At 35.8% G+C, this 19650-nt stretch overlaps 1 protein-coding gene across 10 annotated transcripts in view; it reads left to right on the top strand.

Moving 5' to 3' along the window:
- Positions 1 to 19650, top strand: part of NPRL3 (NPR3 like, GATOR1 complex subunit) — a 124546-nt gene that overhangs the window by 41768 nt on the left and 63128 nt on the right. For 6 of the 10 annotated variants that reach the window (XM_074196975.1, XM_074196976.1, XM_074196977.1 and 3 more), the window contains 4 exons: positions 3231 to 3360; positions 8631 to 8705; positions 12011 to 12164; positions 16075 to 16147. In XM_074196975.1, coding sequence (XP_074053076.1) covers positions 3277 to 3360; positions 8631 to 8705; positions 12011 to 12164; positions 16075 to 16147 — 386 coding nt within the window. In that variant the 5' untranslated portion in view covers positions 3231 to 3276. The other 4 variants (XM_074196974.1, XM_074196972.1, XM_074196979.1 and 1 more) reach the window with 4 other exon arrangements.

Here is a 19650-nt window from a genome sequence, read left to right as displayed (position 1 = left end):
AGTGTCTTGAAAGTGGCTCATGGAGTAACACCCCCACTTGTCCCTTTCTGGACTCTGAGGAAGTACCCCCTTCTTGGGCTTCTTGAATACACTAATTGTACCTCAAAGATAAATTGTTGGGTTTCTAGAAGTGGGCTTGGAAGAGGTATGACTTGACTCTCAGGATCTTCTTTCATAGTTATATCTGGTTCATTTTTAATTTTTGTAAATAATGGACTAAATCCATTTGCTGAAGAGAAACTGGTTTGTCTGCTTAAGGGTGGAAGGTAATAGTCTTTATGGAAAAGCTAAGAATTTGAGTTAGAGTCTCTTCCTACATTCAAGACCCCACTTCTTCTTGCAAAATTATGTCTAACTAGCACAAATTTTTTTTAAAAAGAGAACTTTCTGGAGTGAGGTGTTCTTTTTATTAACCTCTTCCTCTGTTTTCCCCTAGTCCCCTAGAGAAAAGAGGTTATTCACTTTCACAAGATTACTATCAGACCATTTTCTAGTATCTAAACCCCACCTCTACCTTTGTTGTATATCATGAGAATGAAAAAGAGTCCATTTAAAAGTAGAACCATTTATGGTCCCCTCCCCCTTTTAAACACATGACATCTTTCTCTAGCATCTGTAGACAAGTTATTTAACCTCTGGTCTTCATTTCCTCCTCTGTGAAATGGAGAGGACAGTAATAATACCACCAGCCCAAAGTGCTTGGTAAATTGTAAAACCTATAGAAATGATTGTTATTGTTATTAATGTGTCCTGGTGTTGAACAATAACCAATAAAGGTTAGTCACCAAATATTTGTTAAGTGCTTACAAAGTGACATGCACTATGTTGTAGCCCAGGTAATGGAGATTTGCACAGGGTAGTCAAGTACCCTCAAGACTTTCTGACACCAAAAGAGGGTTACTTAATTCCTCTACAAGTTTCCTCTGTTTTTTTTTTTTAACATATGCATAGATTCAGTATTTTTCAAGTTGAAAATGTGTCTCTAGTCACTTAACTGTGAAAGAAATGAATATTAGTGTATAATTCTGTGTGTCAGTTCATTCCAATTATAGGTGATCCCAGTGGGCAACTGATTTGGTTCTGGACCACTCTGACAAACTTAAGCCTGTCAAATGGGAATTCAAACTTTTAGTGCTCCCAGAACCAATCTTGTCTTCTAAAGGACCTTGAAAACATTTTGTGCCTGTTCTGCTGCAGACCAGGATAGAACCAACCTAACTATGAAAAGAATTTTGAACAATTATTTTGCTTGCTACATTTTTTCCGAACATTCTTCATTGGTAGGAAGGTTCTTATGTTCTGCTGAGTGTGGGAGAAATTCCATTTTATATATATATATATATATATATATATATATATATATATATATATATACACACATACATTGAGAATTGTCCAGATTGTGTAGAAGTTTGCTTCAAATAAATGAATCATTGACTTAGAGTTTGAGAAAACTTTTTATAGTAAAATATTTGATCTGTTGAATCAGTCCAGACTAAGTAGAACCACAATTTACAAAGCAAAAGGGAAAATCATATTATTAACTATACAGTAGCTACCAAAAGATTTTTCTACCACAAAAACATTGTTTGCTTAGTATTCAGCAAGATGAAATGTAGACAGAACTTTTTTTTTGAGACAATGGGGTTTAGTGACTTGCCCAAGTCACACACAGCAAGTAAGTATCAAGTTTCTGAGATCAAATTGAACTCAGATCCTTCTGCTTCCAGGGCCCAGTGCTCTACCCATTGTGCGGCCCAGCTGCCCCAACAGAACAAGTTTTTGAGCCAGTAGTGGTTTGGAGTCAGAAGACCTGAATTCAAGTTCTGATTCTTTCATTATCATCTATGTGGCTTTAGGCAAGTCACTTAACCTCTTTTGCCTCAGTTTCCTCACATGTAAAATGAGAATATTGGATTAGTTGAGTTATGAATCCTTCTCAGCTCCAAATCTATAAAACTGTACACTCCCACAGTGATTAAACATTTCACCAAGGCATTATGTTGATCTTTAAAAATGGATTCTATGATAATTCACTTCTGATAATTCAGATACCTAGGGCAGACAATTGAACCATTTGAACTTAAAGTTCTTTCCAATATTGCATTTGGCTTCCCCAAAACAGTATTATCTTAGTAAATTCAAAAGAAACAGGAATGCTTGGCCTTAATGAGCCATGAATATTGAGATATTCAACTTGGCCAAATGATAGAGTTTTTTGCTGACAGGATTTTTATTTTTTATTTTCTTTAAATTATGCAAAAATGCATTCCTATTTTTAAGACCTAGGTTCTTTTCAGAGGTCTGGGCTACAAGAGATAAAAAATGTAGTAGACACACCCATAAACCACCCTCATTTTTTTCAGTGATAGTGTAGTGTGTGTTATCTGTTATCCTTGGATTAGGGGAAAGTGACGTATATATTAAGACATCAATATTATATGCAATATTAAGAAATAAATCTATACAATCCAAACATTCCATATATCTGCATGTGTACATATGTGTATAGATATATGTGTGTACATATATAGTTTTCTATAAGTAACTATCTTAAAATTAAAATTATTAGATAAGGGATATTGAACCTTTGTGAAGAAAAAAGTTAAACTAATACTTAGTAAAGTATGCTTATAATGTTGAATAGCAAAACATTCAGTTTTGCTCTTCATTCAGGAAGGCTGAACTTCATTGTTGATTTAAATGAGTGTTGTAGGTGGGGAGAAAGGATATTTCCATGTATACTTTTTAAAAAATTACAAAAATTCCACAGTGACTAATACCTATTCTTCATTTGCTTGAGCAAAAGGCTGTGTCAGTCAATAATTGCTTAGTACATGTATTAACATGTATCTCTAGCAAGGCAGTGGCTACCTCCAAATATTTTTTTTTCCTTTTAAAAAAAGCAAACCGCAACTTATATTTCTTTCCTGTACTTCACGGAGCATGTCATGAAATGGCAGCATGTGCCTACAATCTTTGCTTCTTGGCACCTTTCATCTTATAATTGTGGTGATTTGAAATTTGTAATCTTAGGGAAGTTCTTTAAAAAGATGGATTGTTGGAAATCAATAATATTAACATTTGGGCAATTTAATTGGAACATTAATAAAATAAAAACCAAATGAAGCTCCAGTTTAATATTATCTATGTTTTCCCTTTGGAAGCATTTGGGGTTTTAGTGCTATAAATTTCTATTGTAATTTTTTCCATTTTACTTCTTTTTGAAGATTTTCAGATGTTATTCTAGCAACAATTTTGGCAACTAAGTCTGACATGTGTGGTCAAAAATTTGAGCTGAAGATTGATAATGTGCGCTTTGTTGGTCACCCTACACTTCTGCAACATGCTCTGGGACAGGTATGGTCGACAGCACAAGGACACAGGGATCATGAAAGATAGTGTCTAATGTAGCTATATAAACTCTTCTAGTTATACCATCTCTGTAAATGGTAATGTAATCCCTTATTTTATATATGATGAATCTAAAGCACAAGACAAACAGGTAAATATGACAAAATAAGATAACAATAATACTTTATTGGTGAAGCTGTGAACTGGCACACCCTTTCTGGAAAACAATTTGAAATGCTAGTAAAATGACTAAAATGTCCCTACACCTTGACCTGGAACTCCCACTGCTAGGAATTCACTCCAAGGAAGCCAATGATAAAAAGAAAGATCCAAAATACACCAAAAGAGCAGAACTGCAACTTGAATCTAGGTCTCTTGACCTCTCATGTCCAGTGTACTTGAGAAATCATATTTAAAAAAAAAAACAACCTAATTTTATTGGTGTAGTTTGTTTTTACATTAGCTTCATTTCCTGATGTCTCTTCCTTCTCCCTTTCCTAGAGAACTACCTCTTTTAAGAAAAAATTAAGAAGGGAAAAAAAACCCAGTTCTGCATAACTTAACACAACAGCCACATTCACAGTATTCCACATTCACAGTCCTACACCTCCACAGAGAAGGGAAGAAGGTTCATTTTCATATTTCTGACATTGATTATTATTTCACAGCATTCTGTTTTGATTCTTTCCATTTTCATTGTTGTAGTCTTAATTTATACCTACTTCTACTTACTTTATATCAGTTTATATGTCTTCCTGTGCTTCTGTGCATTCTTCATAGTCATCATTTCTTACATCACAGTAATATTCCACTATACTGATGCATCATAATTTGATTAGCCTTCACTTTGTTTCTGATTCTTTACTACCCCCCCAAAATTGCTAATATTAGTAATTTGGTGTTTTTTGGATCTTTCTTTTTATCATTGATCTCTTTGGAGTGAATTCCTAGCAGTGGGAGCTCTAGGTCAAAGGGTGGTGACATTTTAGCCACTTTACTAGCATTTCAAATTGCTTTCCAGAAAAATTATGCCAATTTATAGTTGTCTTTTGCCTGTCTTTCCACGGTTCCTGTAACGCTTGCTATTCTCTTATTTTGTTATATTTGCCTGTTTGTTGATTGTAAGGTCGAACATCATTTATTTTCATTTGCATTTCTTATATTTGTAAGAGATAATACTCCTATAAGCAATGAAGAGGATGTAAATGTTCCTTTTAGAAAAATGTTTTTGTAACCCAACTTGCAAATTAAAAAGTCAGGACGCAGTGTTCTAGGAATTAAAAATAAACCACGTCTGTTTTGGCATTGAAAATTAGTATAGTTGTACAGATTACACAGTTCGTTGTTAATGCATTTTTTAAGCATTGTTAAGGTTCTATCTAAGCACTAAGACTCTCAAGAAGTTAAAAATTTAATCTAGCAGAAGTAATTTAATAACTTCAGTTTCTTCCTCTGGATCATCTTCAATTTGATTATATTAATCCCATCTTACTTCTGCTTCACTCTTATTTTTTTTTTAGGTTTTTTCAAGGCAAATGGGGTTAAGTGGCTTGCCCAAAGCCACACAACTAGGTAATTGTTAAGTGTCTGAATCCTGATTTGAACTCAGGTACTCCTGATTCCAGGGCCAGTGCTCTATCTACTGTACCACCTAGCCTCCCCTGGTTCACTCTTATTTGATAATTATGTGAGTTGGGTAAAGTTTAAAGGGTTTGGGCATTTATTAGATTCAGAGTCAGGAAACTTAGGATCTAGTTCCAGTTTTGCCCCTAAAAATTGTGTCTTTGTGACTTCGGGCAAGTCATTTCCTCTCCCTGGACCCCAGTTTCCCATTTATACAATGAGAAATTGGATTAGATCAAGGGTCTTTAACTTGAGGCTCTTGAACTTGTTTTTTATTATCATTTCTCTCTTTCAGTATAATTGGTTTTTATTTAATGCATTTAAAAACATTTTTCTGAGACTGAGCCCATAGGTTTTACTAGACTGCCAAAGGGGTCCAGGGCATGAAAATAATTAAGCTCCCTAAATTATGATTAGGGTCCTTCCAACTCCTATGCTTCTATGATTGGCCACTTCCCATTAGAAAGTGTTGCAGGGGTGAATGAATGATTACCAAGTGTCATATTTTTCCATCTGGTCAAAACTTTTTGCTGAGATTCTACCAAGAGAATGCATTTCCTCTGATTGTTCAAAAAACTAAAGGGTATATGTTTTGTTTACAGTTGTCTTTTCTTAGCAAAAAGCTTCATTGCTTCTATCTGGTGATGTGTGATAAAAAGTCTTCTGTGGCCTTGCTAGAGCTCTTCTTCCACCTTGTGGTAACACTTGCTCATGAAAATGACCATTTTGGGGCGGCTAGGTAGCATAGTAGATAAAGCACTGGTCTTGGAGTCAGGAGTACCTGAGTTCAAATCTGGCCTCAGACACTTAATAATTACCTAGCTGTGTGGCCTTGGGCAAGCCACTTAACCCCACTGACTTGCAAAAAAGCTTTTAAAAAATGACCCTTTTATTTCTTTTAAGTTAACAAGGCCCATAGTAACTCTTACTGACAGATACCAGTCGGCTTCTCTAGCTTCTCACAGTGATTATTCTGTTTAAGGACAAATGGTGGTTAATGGTTAAAAACAGCAGAGATAAAGGATTGGAGTAGAGATTGAGAGTGAATTGTAGAAAAGTGGTAAAGGATCTATTCAATTCAGGAAATAGTTATCAAGCACCCTGACATGTATAAGATGCTTCTTTATTTCCTTTTACATAATAATAGAATTAATAATAGCTTTATAAATAGTGCTTTAAGAATTAAAAAGTATCTTCTTTGATTCTCTAAATAACTGAAGTTGATAGTAGAATATCATTCCTGTGTAAATATCATTATTTCTATTTTACAGGTGAGAAATTGAAGGTTAGAGGAGTATATTGATTTGTCCAGGGTTACTCAGCAAGTAAATCATAAACATGATTTGAATTCAAGTCTTCTTATTTTAATGCCATTAGTTCTTTTTATTATACCATTCCTGCCTTCCTGAAGGATTGTCTTGACCCTATCCTTCCTCTTCCTTTTTTTCTGCATCTGTTAAATATGAATGATAAACAGTGAGCTTTCAGTTATCTGTAGCAATAAGAAGTAGGAATAACTGAGACTGGGAAAATGTAAGAATGATCCCATTTATATTTTTTAAAAGATACATTGAGGGGTGGCTAGGTGACACAGTGGATAGAGGATCAGCCCTGGAGTCAGGAGTACCTGAGTTCAAATCCAGCCTCCAGACACTTAATAATAGACACACACCTCAGGGTGGCTAGGTGACACAGTGGATAGAGGATCAGCCCTGGAGTCAGGAGTACCTGAGTTCAAATCCAGCCTCCAGATACTTAATAATAGACACACACCTCAGGGTGGCTAGGTGGCACAGTGGATAAAGCACCAGCCCTGGAGTCAGGAGTACCTGGGTTCAAATCTGGTCTCAGACACTTAATAATGACTTAGCTGTGTGGCCTTGGGCAAGCCACTTAACCCCATTGCCTTGCCAAAAAAACCCTTAAAAAAAGATACATTGAATTAAGATTTCATTTATTCATTTTTCTTGATATAGTTTAATTGTTTTTAACATTCAGTGACTTCTGGTTTTATGTGTTCATTTTGTCTTAGCACAGTTTAAAACTTTCCCAAACTAATAAATTTTATTTATGTCCTTTTTTTAATATGAAAATCATTTTCCAGCCTCCCTCTACCCAACTGATTCATCCCTCATCAAAAAAGTTTGCTTTTGACCTTTTAAATACTATTTCTTCTCTTTAAATATTTATTTAGAAGAATGATTTTTAATTTTACCATATTTATTTTAATGCTCTATTTTATATCTTGGATAGGGACCAGATCTGTAATTTCATTATAGGCAACTCACAGGTGAGGAAACTCTTCAGTTTTAGTGAGTTGCCTAGAGCAGGAAGAAGTTAAGTGACTTATCCAAAGTCACTCGGTACATTTTAGAAATGGAACTTGAACCCAAGGCTTTCTGATTCCAAGGGCATTTCTCTAGTCATTCTCTATTGCCTATTAAGTTAGGGAAGATTCTGAGTTTAACTAAGGTATCATCCTTATCCTCTTGGAGTTTATAGGTGAGCTAAAGAACATAAGACATATGCATAGAAAATATCCATTACTTAGTAAGTGCCTGGACTGAGGTCTGAATAGTACCTCAAATGCTTACTAGCTCTGTAATGCTAGGCAAATCACTTAATGGTTCTGTGCTTTATAATCATTGGCCTCTAAAGATCTCTTCCAGTTCCAATTCTGTGATGCTTTGTTAACAGATTTTTATTCAAACAGAAAACTTATTTTTAAAACCTTCCCCATTCAGTAATGCTTCCTGACTATTCTCAATGTATGAGTAATAAGATTCTAAATAAAGATATCGAGTTTTATTGAATTCAATCCAGTTTGCTGGATTTGTCCACATTATTATGATATTTTAGTGACCTGGATTTGGCACTGTATTGCAGTAGAGAGAGCTAGAGTTCTAGTCCCAGCTTGGTCACTTGGTCACTAGTCATTTTTGTATTTAGAGATTTCTTGAGGGATCTCCCAGGGTCTTAGTTTCCTCATCTAAAAATGAGGTGTTGGACTAGATAGTCTATAATTTTCCTTTTCATAATATTCTGTTATTTCAAGTGTTTTTGAGATGTACAGGTGAAGAAACAAAGACCTGAGTTAAGAATCAGAAGGCACTTTTCTACAGTAGTCACTTGACCTTAGACAAAGTCTTTACTGTCTTCAATCTTTTTTATAAAACAGAGATCATATCCTTCATAAGCATGGGATAATAACCCCCAAAGGTGCTATAGGAAAATAAAGTATCATGCAAATAGAAAGGGGATAGAGGCCTGAGCTAGCAGATAGGCTTAATTTCCTTGTCATAGGTGGAGTACATTTATAGTATAGTACTTGATATTTTGAAAATAGCAATAAGAGTACAACACAGAATCATATTTACTTTTTATTTATGTGATATACATTGTATCCCTCCAAAATCAGGGAGGTTCTGTTTGGTACAACGGGTATTGAGACCAAGCACATAACAGATTCACCAAACAGATATTGTTGGTAGTAAGTGGTCCAGACAAGCAGAACTGGTTCCTGGGAACTCTCATTAAATCTCTTACTCCCATTGTGATACATTCATCATCAGATTATTTCCAATTCTGTATTTTTTTCCATTGCTTTCTGAAAGTAATTTAATTTGCTTAATAGACTTCTGTTTATTTTACAGGTATCCAAAACAGATCCATCTCCAAAAAGAGAGATGCCTACAATGATTCTCTTTAATGTGGTATTTGCTTTGAGGGTAAAGTAGTCTTTGTAATTTTTCAAATTTTCACTTACAAATTATTGGGATTGTGGGAATTTGTGATTACTTTGGGTTTTGTTTGTTTGTTTTTTTAGGTTTTTTTGCTAGACAGTAGGGTTAAGTGGCTTGCCCAGGGCCACATAGCTAGGTAATTATTAAGTGTCTGAGGCCAGATTTGAACTCAGGTACTCCTGACTCCAGGGCTGGTGCTCTATCCACTGTGCCACCTAGCTGCCCCTGTGATTACTTTGTCACTAAAGCCAAACTAAATGATTAAAGTGAGTAACTAAGGAGAGTCTGAAGTCTCAGTGCTTAGGAACTAATGGACTAGACAATTTTATCTTATTGGTGTTTTAGATGTTCATCTGCTTGAAGGTGAGGCTGGATCAAATAATCTCTGATGACCCTTTCTAGTGCTAAGATTCTGTGATTAGTAGTTTCAGGAAACTCTCCTATTCATTTATGATGCAATGTTTTACCTTTGGAAATCATACTAAACCACTGATCATAAATGACTAGGAAATGTGTCCCTGTGTTTTAATTTGATGCCCCTTACAACACTTTTGAGTGGGGCATTCAACCTTTACCAATGAGCTTCTAATAATAGCTCATTTCTGTATCTGTCTATAGAGCACTTTCCTTCTAACAATTCTATGAAGTTAGTGGTGTAAATATTATCTCCATTTTACAGTTGAGGAAATTGAGTTAAAGAGATTAATTGATTTGCCTAAGATCATGTAGCTAGCCAATGCATGTTACACATGGCCTGCCTTCAGATTCAGGCCTCTACTCTCCCAAGTCCAGTGCTCTTTCTATTAAAGCATAGTTTCATTGTCTTTACTTTTTCACTTCCTGATCTCTGTACATTCTCACTATTGAGACTGATCTTTTAAAAGTTTACTTTTGTTATTTTCTCAGACTTTATCTTTCATAACTGTAACATTCTTTTCTTAATATGCTCTCTTTTGTTGTTCTCTCCTGATTCTCCTCCTGTCTATCTATTACTGATGTTTTTGGTTGTTTCCTCATCCTCATTTGTTAGATGTGGTTGCTTATGCTTGTACTTCCCTCTTCCTAATATTTTTTAATAAGAAAAGCACTTGGTAATCCTTTAAAGAATTGTTATTTGTATATTATTCAAAGAGGAAAGTGAGAGTTACACTTTCTCCTAACTGACTATGGTATTTTTCCTAAATTCTTCCAAATTTTAATTTTATTTTGAAGCTACTAGATTTATCTTTCAAATTCTAATCTTCTAAATTCCATAAACCAGGGAATAGATAAGATACTATTTAAGCTAATTTATATATAACTTGAGAAAGAAAGTTGCCAAAAGAAGGTTTAATTTTGACAGTGTTACCCCAGCTACATAGCAGACTATTGCTAAATAATGTCTCTTTCACTTTGAATGACCTAGTGATCATAAAGTACTTTGTAATGATGCCCTTGGAGATGAGTTGCTTATAATTCTTGACAATTTTTCTGGTAACTAATTTATCATGTTTATTTTCTTTGAGATTTTAAAATGTCATAAGCCTGATAGTTCTCTATTTTCATAAGTGAGTTGATGCTGTTTGGAAGCACTTTGCTAAGGTTATATAGAAGAGAATAACTTCCTCTGAAGGAAGGGAATAGCTGGGTTGATTGTTTTTATATTTGGTTCTGACTTAGAAGGATTTACTGGGCTTTAGGATTGCATATGGCCACTTGCAACAGATAACAAGAATGAACACCTGTTGCAGAGCAAAGAAGGCCTCAAATGTCACAATCAGCAAGATCCATCCTCCCTTTTCTCCCCCCTCTCCCCATCCCGAATTCCGAGTGACTCAGCAGGTACTCTTGGCCTTCAGAAAGCCTAAGTCATGGTTTGCCAATTTATCTGTTACCCCTAGAGCCTGATGGTCCTTTAAGCATCTCCACAAACATCTAACAGCTGTTATCTCCACCCTGTCTGACTTGGAGCAGATGGCCCACCCTAGCATGTACATGGCTGATAGTTTTCAGTCTTTCATGAGTTTTCAGACTTTTTGTGAGAAAGTAAATAGATTTTACTAATATTTCTTAGTACTGAGAGCTACCTGTGTGCTGTCTTTTAAAAGCAAAATATACACAGGGGTTATGATAAAAAAAAACAATAAGCACTTTATATATCCATAATCACATTTTATCTTTATAACACCCTGTGGGGGTAGTGTAGGCATCATTTCCTCCATTTTACAGTTGAGGATAATGAAGCTCAGAAGTGAAGGAACTTGCTCCAAGTTGCACAGCTGGTAAGGAGCAGAGTGGATCTAGCTCTTCAGAGTCCAAATTCAGGGCCCTTTCCAACATATCATAGTTGCTTCTCACACTGAAGTGGGAAGTATGGTGGAGTCCATGTTGGCATATTCTATATTTGTAAAATTGAGTTGAACCAGAGTAAGTTTACTTTTATTGTATCCTTTAATGGAAAAGCAAAATATTAAAAATGAACATTTAGAGAAAATATCTATAAAATTATATAATACATTTCTTTTGTGACATATTCCATCATGGTATGAATTCTTAAGTCAAATTATATCCTCCAATTATAATTATATAAAAACTATAACATAAGAGGTAATTAGGCCTCTTTCAGGGTTGTTTTTTCTTTATACCAGCATTATTGTAATTTTGTAATTATTTTCTATTCTTTAGTTTCCCACACAGGCAATTTTGTACATAGAAGCTTAGAGTTAAAAAAGACCCTGGAGGCCTTCAAATCCAACCCTTAACTGAAGCAAGAATACTCTCTACAACATTTCCTACAAATGTTTAGCCAGTCTCCTTTTGAAGATCTCTGGTGATAGACAATTCATGACCTACCAAGGAAACCCATTCCATTTTGAAGGCAGCTTTAGGAATTAGAAACTTCCTCCTTAGATTGCACTGAATCTTACCCTGTGTAACCCTTCCACTGGATCTGTGTCCTCCCTCTTGAAATATTTGAAGATCCTAGTCATGCTTCTCTGATGTCTATTTTAGGTTTAATATCATACTTCCCTGCAAATTCCTTCAATTGGTTCTTGTATCATTTTCCATGATTTTAAGTCCCATCACCAGCCAGGGTGCCCTCTTCTATACATATCCATTTTGTCAGTGTTTTGCTAAAATGCCTAGAATTGAACACCAATATCCAGATAGGATACAGCTTAAGGCAATATACACTTGTGTATATGCATATACACAAGTGTATATTCATAAACATATGTGATACAAGTACATTATATTTATAGTTGCACTGTGTATACAAAATTCCCATTTAGTGTCTTTTTATCTTACAGGCTAATGCAGATCCTTCTGTGATAAACTGTCTGCATAACCTATCACGTCGAATTGCCATTGTGCTGCAGCATGAAGAGAGGCGTTGCCAGTACCTGACCAGAGAGGCCAAGCTGATCTTAGCCATTCAAGATGAGGTGTCTGCCATGTCTGACAGTAAGTCTTAGGCTCACTGCCCTTCCCAGTCCTAGCAACCCTAATAGAAAATTCTTATGTAGAAGATAAGTCTCAGGTAGAGGAGTAGGTCTTTTGTGTGTGATGGATTGGTTTTTACTGGTGAGATTAAATATTTCCTAAAACAAGAGGTAATATGGTTTGGTGGGGACAATCATTAGATTTGGAATTTAAACCTGGGTTGAAGTCTGAGCTTTGCCACTTTCTAGCTTTGTGATCTTGGACCAGTCACACAAATTTTTTGGACTTTCATTTCCTCACTTTGATCCTCTTGAGTCCCTTCCAACTCTGATATTTAAATCTTATGTGGATTAAACCCTGACTGTACTTAACCACATTTGCCTTGCAAAAACTTAAAAATCCCTGACTGTATTAGTGTATTAATATTGCAAGTAATTGCAGATCAAGACCCACGATTTCTTAGGGGCTAGATAGCAGGCAATTTTTTCATTTGGTATTTTTTTATTTGGAGAGAATTCATTCAAATATTGGTATAAGGTTACTCTTTGCTACTCTTATAATTAACTCACATTTACATAATGGTTTACTTATGCTTACCTCAGACATTCCTTATAATACACCTGTAGAGGAGGTATTATAATTACTATTACCCCATTTTACGATGAAGAAAATGAAGCTAAGAGACTTAAAGCCTTGCTCCAAAGTTCCTAGGACCCAGCAATAGTGGAGACAGACTTCAAAGTTAGGCCCTTGATGCTAAGGCCAGTGTCCTTTCTGTCAGCCCATATTGCCTCTTAGTTATAGAGCTTTCTTTTTTCATAAAACCATCCAATGGAGATGTGAATCTCTGAGGCTGACAAGCTTAGTAATTCTCTTGTGTTAGAGAAGAGTAGTTAAAGAAAAGAACTTTGGTGGGAGGAAGGGAGAGGGCTATCTGGAACTATTTCACTGTCATTCATTCTTTTAAACCAGACCTGTAGTTGCTTGAGAAGAAGACATAAAATTAGAATTGAGACTCAACATGCCAATGAAGTCAAATCTGACATTAGAGTGAAATTCTTATTAGAGAAGATGAAAAAAACCTGTTTCTTTAAGGCATATTTACTAAAAGGAATCTTTCATAACACTATTATTATTTCTTTTTTTTTTAAGATTTTATTTATTTTGAGTTTTACAATTTTTCCCCTAATCTTACTTCCCTCCCCCCACCCCACACAGAAGGCAATTTGACAGTTATTTACATTGTTTCCATGTTGTACATTGATCCAAATTGAGTGTGATGAGAAAGAAATCATATCCTTAAGGAAGAAACATGAAGTATAAGAGATAGCAGGATCAGACAATAAGATAGCAGTTTTTTTTTCTTCTACATTTAGGGTAATAGTCCTTGGTCTTTGTTCAAACTCCACAGTTGTTTCTCAGAATACAGATGGTATTCTCCATTGTAGAGAGCCCCAAATTGTCCCTGATTGTTGCACTGATGGAATGAGTCCATCAAGGTTGATCATTGCCCCCACATAACACTATTCTTTCAACAACCTTAAGCTTCTTCCTCTGTCATTGCACTGGGGTTTTCTAGATTTCTGGAAAAACATATAGAGATTAAAAACAAGAAAGAATTCCTATTCTCACTGAGTTTATGGTGTAATTAGAAGAGAGAAGACATGTATTTGGCTAAACATGATGCAGAATAGAAAATACTAAGTATATGAGAAGAGTTCAGCAAATTAGAAGATTAAAGGAGAAGAAAATCCTTCCTATTTTGTGTGGGACTGAGGAACAAATGACCCCTGAGCTGAGCATGGAAGTTTGGGGAGATGTCAGCAAACAGAGATGGAGGGGGGGAATCCTGTGTGTGCTGAGAAGAAGCAAGGCAGTAGAACACATGGAGGTGATGGGTGGGAGGCCAGACACAAATGGCAACATGGAGTTAGTTTGTGGAGGGTTATGTGAATGCTGGGCTAAATAATCAGGGTGCATAGAGCCTTGTTACTGTTTTGTTTGAGGACATAGATCCTAGACATCTTAGACCAGCTTCATCCAAACCATCTTAAAGACATATTTTGTGATCATAGATTTAGAGATGGAAGGGACCTTAGCACTCCTCCGGGGATGAGGAAGACTAACCTTGAATGTCATTGGCAGTGAAGTATCTTGCTCAGGATCACACAGTTTGTGAATGGCAGAGCCAAGACCTACACTCAGATCATCTGACTCCAGAGACAGGACTTTCCTGATGATACACACTGCCTTCAAATATTTGGATCAGAGTAGATAGTCATAAAAAGAAGAGTTCAAAACTGGAACTAAATCCCCATTTTTGTATATCTGCTTTGAAGCTTCTTTTGGTTTCTGCCTTCCCTTGGAGATAATCCTACTTGAAGGCACCTAGAAAACCTAGGATTTTTGGAATATCAAGTCATTATTTTTTAGTCTGTGCATACTTAAGTGATTTAGTTACTTATTTCCAATTATTTGAAAATTCCATTTGTTTTTTGGTTGCCAAGCGACTTGCCAAGGGTCACACAGCTAGTAAGTATCAAGTGTCTGCAACCAGATTTGAACTTACGTTCCTGATTCCAGGACTAGTGCTTTATTCATTACATTGCCCCCCCGCCTTCAATTTTGGTTTTTTAATAATAATTTATCTGTCTATAGTTTTTATATTTTATCAAGTACTTTGTTTACATATGTCAGATGAGATAGTGCAAGTATTATTAAATCTATTACTGATGAGCAAACTGAGGTTTATGGAGATGGAATGCCCTACTTGTAAATCATACAACTAGTAAGCCTGGATTTAAACTCAAGTCTTTTGCCCTTAATCCCAGTGCTCTTACTATAAGATATATAAACCCCTCTCCCCAGCCCCCTTATACAAATAGATCATTCAAACTAAAACTCATATTTATGTGCAATATTCTAATAATGAAAACCAGAGTTGTTTTTTTTACTTCATGTATCTACATAATTATATTTAGTTATAAAATTAATGAAAAAAATTGAGGTATCATTTATTTGTTCTATTCCCACTAACTTGGGATGCTAAGGTTTATTTCTCACAATAAGAATGCTAAGTCACTTCTTTCTGGGACTCTCTTTCTTCCTTTAGGTGTTCAGGAATTAGAACTTGAAAATTCTAAAATAGTAGGGTGTACTGCTGTCTCTTCTAGGGCTGTGGATGGAGCACCGGACCTGGAGTGAGGAGTACCTGAGTTCAAATCTGGCCTCAGATACTTGATTATTACCTAGCTGTGTGGCCTTGGGCAGGCCACTTAACCCCACTGCCTTGCAACCTTAAAAAAAAAAAGTGGTTAACAGAAAATGTCTCCAGGAAAGGTAGCAAAGTAGGTTGCTTGAAAGGGAGCTAAATTCATTCCCTGTTGGCATCTAGGAGTCTAACTGACTGTAGTGTGCTTCTCCTGTTTTGTTTTGTTTTGTGCCATACCCCTTCTGATGTTATGCCTTATTTGGGGGGCATTAGTCAGCTACTGAGCTTAAAATGTATGGTCAGATTATCTCTAATCAGTTTAATTTAGGGTTCAAAATGAACATAAACATCAATAGAAAATTTTTCTTTTTTTTGTTTTATTTTATTATTATATGAAATTGTTTTTAAATTCTTTTATTGTAGGAAGGTGGAAAGTAGATTTGGAAATCAAAGAAATTTGGACTTAATCCAGGCTCTGCTATTTCTTATTTTTGTGGCACCAGACTCTCAGGTCCTCCATTTCAATCCTCATTTATAAAAGGAGACTGTTAGATTAAAGAATAAATGTTTAGGTCCATTTCAGTTCTAAAATCTGTAATCCTTTGATTATAAATCATTTAGAATTAAGGATACAAATATCAACATTCTCTTTTAAAAGTAATCCTTTACTTGTTTTTACTCCTTTGAAAACCTTACTCATTTCCTTTTTTTTAATTGAAGGTCCACAGTCTCCATTTCATCACATTCTTCCCAAGTGTAAGTTGGCCAGAGACCTCAAGGAAGCTTATGACAGGTAAGTAATGTTGCTTAATTACTTGAAAAAAAGCAAAATTGGACTATAGTCTCTTTAAATCAGTCACTTAAGTCTATCTTGACTGTTATGGGACCTTTCATGGTCCTCATTTAAGTAGCTGTCATTGTATATAAACCTCTACTAGAGAATCACTCTTGATCATGATGCAATAACTTGTGATCTTGTAGAAACAATGTTCGAGTGCCTAGCAGTAGGTGCCATTAAGCATGTTGCTTAAGAAGTGCTACTTGACTGTTTGGTAGAAAGAGTAGAAAAGGGGCAGCTAGGTGGCACAGTAGATAGAGCACCAGCCCTGGAGTCAGGAGTACCTGAGTTCAAATCCAGTCTCAGACACTTAATAATTACCTAGTTGTGTGACCTTGGGCAAGCCACTTAACTCCCCATTGCCTTACAAAAAACTTAAAAAAAAAGTCCAAAAAAAAAAAAGAGTAGGAAGACCCAGGTTCTAATTTTAGTTCTGCTACTGATCTGTAGTGTGGCCTTAAAGAATGGTTCCTTTCTTGTCATGTTCCCATTCTGAAAATGAAAGGTTAGGCTTAAGTATTCTATAAAATCTCTTCCAAATTTTCTGCATTCTACTGTGCTTCTGACAACATGGTACAGGGGAAAACACTGGGCTAGCAATCAGGAAACCTAGTTCCTAATCCTTATTCTACTCTTTAAGAATCTCACTTAATCTCGCTGGTTCTTAGCTTCCAATTCTGTAAAATTGAGACAGTTGTCCTAAACAGCCTCTGAGGTCACTTTCAGCTCTGCCAGTCTATGATTCTGTTTTAATGTAATAGTCTCAGAAATTTCTTTGAATTTTGTAAGTAGATTAGAATAAGAGTATGTTGTGTTGCTTTCTCATCATTAAGCCCTCAGGAGGGATAATTTTGGTAACCAAGACCTTTCCTGCACAATAGGATGTATAAGACAATCTTCTAGAATAATTTATTTCTACATCTAAGTTTTCCCTTCTGTTGTAAAGAGATAATTAAACTTCACTTGGATGTGGAAATGTTTGTACAGTGTTTTAAAGATACTGGAAGAAGGGCGGCTAGGTGGCTCAGTGGATAAAGCACTGGCCCTGGAATCAGGAGTACCTGGGTTCAAATCCGGTCTCAGACACTTAATAATTACCTTAGCTGTGTGGCCTTGGGCAAGCCACTTAACACCATTTGCCTTGCAAAAACCTAAAAAAAAGAAAAAAGATACTGGAAGAAAGGTATTTAATAAGTATGACTATTTGAATCTTAATAGAGAGTTTAGAAGTCCTAGTGAAGCTGTCAGATTGATTATTGTATTCTTATTACTAATATTTGTTAAGTTTTGCTGTTTTCAAAGCCCTTTCAAATAATCCATGAATATTTTAACATTGCATTTTATCTTTGCAATTTTAGCATTGCAGTAAACCTGTGATGTAGTGGTGTTGTTCCCATTTTACAGATGAGGACATAAATTGAGATCAGGTCATCCTTTCCTGTATTGAGATGCTTTGTGACCACCCATGCATATCCTGGACAGAGGTGAATACAGATACCTCTGGTTTTCTCTGCTTCTGCCTTTAATTTCTTTCGGAGGGGGAACTCACAGCAGCAGCTTTGAATGTCATTGGCAGGTGACTTCTTAGTGTGCTAGTGCAACTATAGCAGCTGTTGAACTGTTTTCACTTTTAGCTTTAGGTCCTGGGTGCAGCTACATGACCACAAATATGTTATTGAGCTTCTTTTTGTTCTGTCAACCCCTACATAATGAAAAAAAGATTATTACCTTTTGTGTTTTATACCACAATTATTTGCTGAGCTATCTTTCCACATTATCACCTTCCCCTTAGAAACATTACCTTATTGACTAACTGATTTACAACTAGGTTTGACAGCATATACGGCAATCCCAGTCTAGAACCTCTCACTTCTCCCTGGAGGAGTAAAATTTATTTCTTTTTCTCTTCTCCACCAGCCACCAAGGTTGGTCATTGCAGTTAATATGAGTTCATTGAAATTAATGAGGTCATTACAATTAATCTACCTTCTAGTGTTGTTTTTGGCTTATAGTTGTGCATATCATTTTCTAGGTTCTTCTCTATGCATTAGATCATAAACGGGCTGGCCACATTGTTTTTATGCCAAACATGCCTTTGTCAAAAAGACTTTTATGGAGAACTCAGACAGTGCAAGCGCTCACAGTGGGGTCAGGAAAAAATGATAGACCTTGAGACTCAAGGTCTCTCATTAGAACTTTGGAATTGATTGTACAGCATGAGAAACAGTGGCACAGGACTGCCCAGCATGAGGTCCCCTTATCAGAGAAGGTGCTGTGCTCTCTGAGTGAGGCAGAATGAAAACAGTTCAAATGAGATGTCTTAAGTTTAGAGAACCCATCCCAGGTGTTCACATGGACTGTTTCTGCCTGACCTGTGACAAAGCATTCCAAGCAGTATTGATCTGATCAGCCATAGTCAGACACAGTGTAATCTTTCTTCAACATAGTGATGTAATTTTGGCCTTCTTTAATAACTAAGAACAAAAACCAATCAGCCAACCTGTTCATAAACATATTCCCATATTTCTGTGAATTCCTCATATTCACTGTGTCTTGCTACTCAATATTCTGTTTCATCTAAATAAACACATTCCATTTAGCTACTCCTCAATTGATGAGCTCCCATTTTGTTTTCATTTTTTTACTACAACAAAAAATGGTGCTATGGTTATTTTGCTATACACAGGACCTGGTTTATATCATTGACTTTGTGGGATTTATGGCCAGTAGCATTGTCCAAACCAAAGGTTATGAACTAAAGTTTTGTTGACCTATTTTGTGCATAATGCCACTAATAGGTTAGTGTGCCTGATTTCCTTTAACCCTCCAACCCTGATTATTTCTTTTTTAATTTTTACCAATTTAATGATAAACCAAAAAGGTTTATTAAGTACCTACTTTGTTTTGGAGCACCAAGGTTACAAAAACAATCAAAAGAAGGTTAAGGAAATGAAACCTCAGAGTAATTTAATTTGCATTTCCCTTATTAGTAACCTGAAACTTTTTACATAGTTGTTAATTTCGTATTTCTCCTTTTGAAAACCATTTGTTATCCTTTGACCACTTCTCTGTGGAGAAAGGTTTTTGGTCTTATGTATTAAGTCATTTCTTCATGTAACCCTTACTTTTCTTACAGCTCTTGATCCTATGATCCTTTGGAAATAGCTGATGACTGCTGGGGAACTTAAAGTACTCATAAATACCTTATTCATCCTCATGTCTTCTCAGAGAGGGAAGGGACAGAGTGTTATTATTATCTTTGGTTTACAGGTGAGGGAAATCTAAGTTACCCCAAATCAAACATTAAAGATAGAGTCTGGACAAGTTCCTGGGGTGTCTGATTCCCCTCTAGTGCTGCCAGTATAAGGCTTGTCTGTGGGCCTCATTGCTTCTAGAAATAGTTCTGAGTGTTCACTCTATCACTGAAACAAAGGAGCTTTCTCCACCCTTGTATTTGT

This window comes from Macrotis lagotis, chromosome 8 (assembly GCF_037893015.1).
Source record: "Macrotis lagotis isolate mMagLag1 chromosome 8, bilby.v1.9.chrom.fasta, whole genome shotgun sequence".
NCBI classification, from domain to species: Eukaryota; Metazoa; Chordata; class Mammalia; order Peramelemorphia; family Peramelidae; genus Macrotis; species Macrotis lagotis.
Note: the sequence above shows the minus strand (reverse complement) of the source record. Positions and strands in the feature narration are given on the sequence as shown.